The sequence below is a fragment of the Sinocyclocheilus anshuiensis genome, unplaced genomic scaffold (assembly GCF_001515605.1).
Source record: "Sinocyclocheilus anshuiensis isolate Anshui unplaced genomic scaffold, SAMN03320099.WGS_v1.1 scaffold245, whole genome shotgun sequence".
In the NCBI taxonomy this organism is placed as follows: Eukaryota; Metazoa; Chordata; class Actinopteri; order Cypriniformes; family Cyprinidae; genus Sinocyclocheilus; species Sinocyclocheilus anshuiensis.
The window spans coordinates 398,343-405,517 of record NW_015536478.1 but is presented as its reverse complement, the minus strand read 5'-3'; the positions used below and the strand labels follow the sequence as shown (position 1 = coordinate 405,517).

General features: G+C 41.6%; 1 protein-coding gene across 1 annotated transcript in view; it reads right to left on the bottom strand.

Moving 5' to 3' along the window:
* Nucleotides 1–7,175, bottom strand: part of LOC107666942 (scavenger receptor cysteine-rich domain-containing group B protein-like) — a 13,902-nt gene that overhangs the window by 2,472 nt on the left and 4,255 nt on the right. The window contains exons 5-8 of the mRNA XM_016458515.1: nucleotides 6,809–6,886; nucleotides 6,453–6,524; nucleotides 5,251–5,565; nucleotides 751–852 (exon numbers count right to left, since the gene is read on the bottom strand). Coding sequence (XP_016314001.1) covers nucleotides 751–852; nucleotides 5,251–5,565; nucleotides 6,453–6,524; nucleotides 6,809–6,886 — 567 coding nt within the window. The remainder of the gene's footprint in view (nucleotides 1–750; nucleotides 853–5,250; nucleotides 5,566–6,452; nucleotides 6,525–6,808; nucleotides 6,887–7,175) is intronic.

Genomic DNA, 7,175 nt, shown 5'->3' with positions numbered 1-7,175 from the left:
CGATTAATCACATTCAAAATAAAAGATTGTTTACATACTATGTGTGTGTTACTGTACTGTGTATATTTATTATGTATATATAAATACATATTTGTATGCATATATATTTCTACTTGTATATAATTCATATTATATATAAATATTTTATATATAAATCGTTTAGCAGCCCTAGAATATATCATAGATTCATAGCATTCTTTATTTATATATACATATAACATACATATGTTGCTGTTTTTATCCAATACTTTATGAAAGACTGTACATTAAAAAAAGTGACAGCATAAATATTAAAAAAATATAAATATATAAAAATATGTTCTCAACTTTTTTTTTTTTTTACTTTAGGCATAACAAATGTTTCATTATATACAGGGTTTGTGTTAACTTTGAGCATAAAGTCTCAAAAACATGAAGTCATGGCATTAAATGTCGCATGCGTCATCAGTTTTTTTTTTTTTGTTGTTTTCCAGTACAAATATCTACATATCCTTAAATCAAGACACATTTACTTCAGATGCCATTTGAGCATATGAAGTCTTGTTTTTTTAGAAACTGAACAAATTGAAGTGAATCTACGCCTAAAACGAGAACAAGCATCTGTCAGTGAGGTATGAAAACATGTTTTCCCTCTGAATTAAGCTTGCAACTTGGCAGATCATTTTAAGGGGATAGTTCACTCAAAAAGGAAGCAACAAATGTTTCTGTAATGTCTTTTAGGACGTTAAGACTCGAGTGTGACGTTCTTACCGGCCGCTGGTGTTGTGGTTGTAGTTGCTCTTGTAGTTGTCAGAGGTTTCTCTGTGATCCCTATGCCAAAGTCTCTTCCGGCTACCTGAAACTCCACAGGTGCTGAAAGAAAGAAAGCACAAATTTAGTTAGGAAACTTTTGATTAACTTTCATTTACTGTGACTGAACGTACTCTTTTATACACATTAAGCTGTGCTTCTCATTCATGAGGCGGTCTAAAGGTTGATACTTTCATTCCTTTATCTGGTGTTTATTTTAGTCTTTCCCTCTTCTCTTAAATGCTCATCTATTAGACGCATACATGCATATATTTATGCGTTAGTGGATGCACGTGGCCTATGCGGAGGACGGCTTCCCCTGCGGGTCTGTGCTGATGATGATTTGCTCCGACGGGCCTCTTTATTTTTCATGTAGACACGGTGACTGACGTACAGAGGATGCTTCTAAAGTTGCTGCAAATTACAAATGCTGATCTTTAATCAGTTTAGCGATTTCTCTAACGATGGCTGAGGGAATTTCGAAAAGATACAGCAGCCAAGTAAATGTAATGGATGTGAGTTTGTATGTGTTTGAGAGTATTGTTAATTGAAGGAACAGTGAAAGATGGATGTGTGTGTGTGTGTTTGTGTGTGTGTAAAAGATGAAGCATGCCAAAGGAAAAACTGCCCTGGAGACTTGACTTAGTCCAGCAGAACATTGTGTTTCGGTGAGGTGTGTGTGTGTGTGTGTGTGTGTGTGTGTGTGTGTGTGTGTGTGTGTGTGTGTGTGCGTGTGTGTTCTTTCATAGTGAATAAATGCTGGTGTTGTGAATGACTGGGTGAATTTCATGAATGAAGTACTGACAGCACACACGCGTCTTGTATGTGTGAATCTGTGTGTATGTGTGAATAGCCTGGATATATAATATGATTTATATATGTAAATTGCAATATAATGTGAATTATTCACACATATTTAGATTCAGATTTAGATTTACATACACTGCCGTTCAAAAGTTTGGGATCAGTAAGATCCTAAAGAAGTTTCTTCTGCTCATCAAGGTTGCATTTATTTGATTAAAAAATACATTAAAAAAATTTAATGTAGACCCCCATTAGGGGTCTTACTTGGGAGCCCGAATCCTCTCTGATTAAGAGAAAATGCCAATGATATTTGGCTAGTGGATTTTGCATGATGAGCCACTCCCCATGCACAGGGGTATAAATAGGCGACAAGTGCATCCACTCATCAGGTTTTATGCTGAGGAGCCGAGAACTTGTCCCTGGCAACCAGTGATGGTTCGAGGTTGTGGCATGGGGACATAACGTCTTCCTTTCCTCCATCAGGGAACGACGGTTACGTATGTAACCGAGACGTTCCCTATCTGTCGGTCACTTATGGACGACATTAGGGGTCCATGGAAAGTGCCACAACCTGAACCCCGTCACAACCCTATGGCATTGCAAATGATGACAAGCAGCCGCGTGTCAGACAAATGCTACGCAAAGGTCGTAACCTTCCCAACACCCCAGCGCAAATTCGCTGACCTTGGTACCCGCAGGGACCAAAGGGGAGTATATCGCTGCTGGTGATAGCCAAGCCGCTGTTACTTTTACCGCAGAAATTTCTTAACAGAAGGGATTTTGACCTTCAATGAAAGATTGCTTCAAGTCTTTCCTATTTGTTGTTACATCTTGGCAGTAATGATGGGGAAGCGAGCCTTCCAGAGAAGGGCGCTACGGAGGCCACATCCTACTCATAGGGAGGTATCATGTGGAGATACTGATATGGACTGACCCAGGCCTGGGGCAGTACTATATATGGAATGGGACTCTGAGGCAGGTCCTACCTGAGAATAGAGAGGAACGACTGCCAGCAGAGCTTGTGCATCTTCGGGGGTCTTCTCGGCGAGAAGAAAACCAGATCGCAAACAGACTCTACTTCAAGGCAAAACCTCGCCTCGTAGAGAGGGCTCTGGCCTGAGTGATAGTGTCTTCCACCGCCGGTGAGAAATCACTTAGGTCTGCCGCGTCCCGTGATCTGGACGTGGGTGCCAGGGTGCCGAGCCTCTGAGAAAGAAGATCCTTCCTCAGAGGAATGCGCCAGGGAGGGGCTGTCACGAGTAGCATGAGTTCTGAAAACCAGGTCTGGGTGGGACAATACGGCGCAACCAGCAGGACCTGTTCCTCATCCTTCCTGACCTTGCACAGTATCTGTGCGAGAAGGCTCGCTGGGGGAAACGCATACTTCCGTAAAGCCCGAGGCCAGCTGTGTGCCAGTGCGTCTGTGCCAAGGGGGGCCTCGGTCAGGGAGTAATACAGCTGTTCTCGTGCGGGCCATGCTCGAGATAGTTGTGGATCCTGATGCCCACTTCCCGTAACAGGGCAAGGGCGCCCTCCGCGACTTTCGCAAAGACACGGGGGGGGGGGGGCGAGGGGGCGCCCTCCGCAACTTTCGTAAAGGGGGGGGGGGGACAGGGAAAGCCCGAAGGGGAGGACCCTGACAACCATGCCCGACCCTTGAAACGCAAACCGCAGGAACGGCCTGTGTCAAAGAAGAATCGAGACATGAAAGTCAACGTCCTTCAGGTCGACCACTGCAAACCAGTCCTGGGGCTGGATGCATCTGATGATGCGCTTCTGCGTCAACATCTTGAATCGAGGCTTGTGAAGGGCCCGATTCAAGACACGCAGATCCAGGACTGGCCAAAGGCCACCGTCTTTCTTGGTCACGATGAAGTAAGGGCTGTAAACCCCGACACCATCTCAGCTGGAGGGACAGGCTCAATTGCCTCCTTCACCAATAGGACAGCAATCTCCTCGTACAGGATAGGGGCGTCTCGGACTGCCACCAAAGTCTCGAGGACACTGCTGAACCTGGGGGGTCGCCTGGCGAACTGAATCGCTTAGCCGAGTCAGACTGTCCGAATGAGCCAGTGGGACGGGTTGGGCAGCGTGAGCCACACTTCCAAACTCTGTGTGAGTGGCACCAAAGGGACAATCGACATACCCACAGTGGTGTAGTGGTGGGAAGTCGTGCTAGATGGCCCAGAAAGCACCGCGTTCTGGCCCATCACAGCAGGACTCCCCGTGTCCCTGGAGGGACCCACCAGAGATGCGTGGGAAGGCATTGCATCCCCAAACCGCAATCTCTTGGCCTCTGGTGATAGGGGGCGTTGTGGGCGAGAGTGAGGAGGCAGTGCGTCGCTCACTGTCAACCCATGAGCCTGATGGCCCAGAGGAAATGGAAACTGCTCTTTCTTTGAGAGTGTGGTTATCGCTGGCTCTTGGGCCCACAGCGGAACAGAACAAAGCAAAGATTATCCACCCAGCCCTCCTCCGGGGGAAGGAGTGGCGCTGTTCTCACCATCTCCAGAAGAGAAGCAGTTCCTCGCATCTCCGGGCTGTCTGTGTCAGGGCCGCCTCGTCGTCTTCCTGGGGGACTTAAGGGCCAGCTGGGACACGGGTCGGTACTACCCTCATGCATTCGTTTTAGTGCCTAGGATAGGATAGGAAACAACTGCAACCAAGAGGACACGGACGGAACGGCATCTTTAAAAAGACGCGAACCGTCCGTGATAAGAAACTGCTCTTTTAGATGAAGCACCCAGGACTCTTGAATCTTGAACTGTGTTCATTCACTCGGCTCTGAAGCAAAAATCTGATGAGTGGATGCACCTGTCGCCTATTTATACCCGTGTGCATGGGGAGTGGCTCAGCATGCAAAATCCACTAGCCAAATATTATTGGCATTTTCTCTTAATCAGAGAGGATTCGGGCTCCCAAGTAAGACCCCTAATGTCGTCACGACATAACTCGAAGGTACCGACAGGTAGGGAACTACCTGATGAGGGGATTCACCTGTCGCCTATTTATACCCATAGGCACGGGGAGTGGCTCAGCATGCAAATTCCACTAGCCAAATTTCATTGGCGTTTTCTCTTAATCAGAGAGGATTCGGGCTCCCAAGTAAGACCCCTAATGTCGTCACGACATAACTCGAAGGTACCGACAGGTAGGGAACTGCATTTTTTCAAAATACAAATCTTTTGTAAAAATATACACTACACACTACCATTCAAAAGGTTTGGTCAATGCAATTTTTTCTTTTTTTTTTAAAGAAATTAATGCTTTTGTTCAGCAAAGATGTGTTAAATTGATAAAAAGTGATAGAAAATACTTTTATTGTTAGAAATTATACTGTATTTAACCTGATAAACAAATAGTTGTGTGTGTATTTTTGCCTAAAAGTATATGTTTTTGGGCTGAAATGTGACCTTAACATGTTTTTGTGAAATACAGATGCTTGCATGGATTTCAATTTCATTTTATTTAATTAATCAAAATAAAATGGAACTAATTTAATATGAATTATTGGAATAATTTTTTGTCTAAATATCTATGAGTACATTTAAATAAGTATGCACTTTGTATATAAATGTAAAATGCATGGCTTTTCAAAACTATTCTTTTCTATGTGATCATTCTATGAGACTGTAATGTGTGTCATATTTCTTTTACGTGCACAGATGACTCCAGCATCTTCATAATGGCCGCAGTTATGCTGTCCCCAGCCCAGATTGAAGCAGTCGGACAGCTTTTGCTCACTGCCGCTGCAGTCCACGTTATCCAGCAGTATGGGTCCGGAACCGTAGCCGAAGTAAGCCAGAGGCTTGGCTGCGATAGGTGGCCCGCATCCCATATGTCTGCAGACCACCCGTGCGTTGTCCATATCCCAGTCATCATCACACACCGTTCCCCAGATGGTGAAGTAGAGGATTTCCACTCGGCCCTGACAGCTGTTGAGGCCATTCACCAAACGGATGCTCGGCTTCTCTGAAAGAGCCATGGATGATGAGGGTTAGAGAGAGACAGCAGATCGAGACAACATACACTACTGTTCAAACGCTTGGAGTCGGTAAGACTTTTTTTTTTTTAATTTGAAAGGGACTTTTCAGCTCATTGAGGCTGCATTTATTTTAACATAAACAGTAATTTGCTGATTTGCTGCTCAAGAAGCATTTCTGATTATTGTCAATGTTGAAAACCGTTGTGCTGCTTCATATTTTTGTGGAAAATTTGATACATTTTATTTTTCAGGATTCTTCGATGAATAGAAAGTTCAAAAGAACAGTGTTTATATGAAATGGAAACCCTTTGCAACATTATAAATGTCTTTACTGATCAATTTAATCTATCCACTCATCCATCTAAATACATAAGTAAATAAATAAAATAATTATGATAAAATAATAAAATAAATAATATCTAAATAAATATGTATTTAATGTAATTATGTATAAATAGTAGATTTTTGCTATCTATCCATTTAAATGCATAAATAAATATGTAATTTATTTAGAATAATTATGATAAAATAATAAAATAAATAATATCTAAATAAATATGTATTTAATGTAATTATGTATAAGTAGTAGATTTTTGCATACATAAATAAATATGTAATTTATTTAGAATAGATAGATAGATAGATAGATAGATAGTAGCTCACCCCCATATTTAAATGCATAAATAAATATAGATAGATAGATAGATAGATAGATAGATAGATAGATAGATATTAAATTAATTAATTTAGACCGTATTATATTAATGTATTTATTTTTTTGCTATCTACCTTTTTAAATACATAAATACATAATTTATTTATGGATGGATGGATGGATAGATAGATGGATATGTGTCTTATGTGTCTTTACTACCTTTCGTTGTTGAGGCTGTAGTGATCACCGTGGTTACCGTTTCATGTTGTACTGGCACTGGCATTTCTGTCACTAAAGAAAACAGAGAAAAATGTCACGAAAGAAGGAGGAACACAGACAAAATGTGTGTGCTCAGTGATGTTTTAAAAAAAGACGCCATCTGCTGGTGCTTGAAGGGGTTTCATTATGCAGGACGATCCTGTTAGCAGGCAGTGTGTTAGCAGACAGATGGCCCAAAACGGATGGTCAGGCACAGCAGTTAATAACAATGAATTGGCTATTAATTCAACCGTGCATTATTGAAAATAGCAGGTGAAGTTACAGGCTCTTATGTACAGTATAGACAGTGTTTATACCTGCTGTGCTTTCAGGAACGATGAAATCTCTGCCTATAGTCTCTGTGTTGATAACTGGGACCATGGTGGAACTGGCACCTGAAATATACGAGAGACAGAGAGAGTTAGAGCTGCAATCAAATGAAATACAGCAGTACAGAATATGCACATACTGTCAGGTCTGAAAGATCACATTGAAAATCAGTTGGTTTTATATAATTCATATAACAATACTTGTAATACATGTAATAAATATACTTGTAATAATTCAAGTGATTATGATGATTATATAATTATGGGAAAAAAGTTAAATGAAATAGTAAAAAAATTACAAAATAAAATTGCAAAAATAATGAAAAAAGAGCAAAATACAGTAAAGTTGCACAAT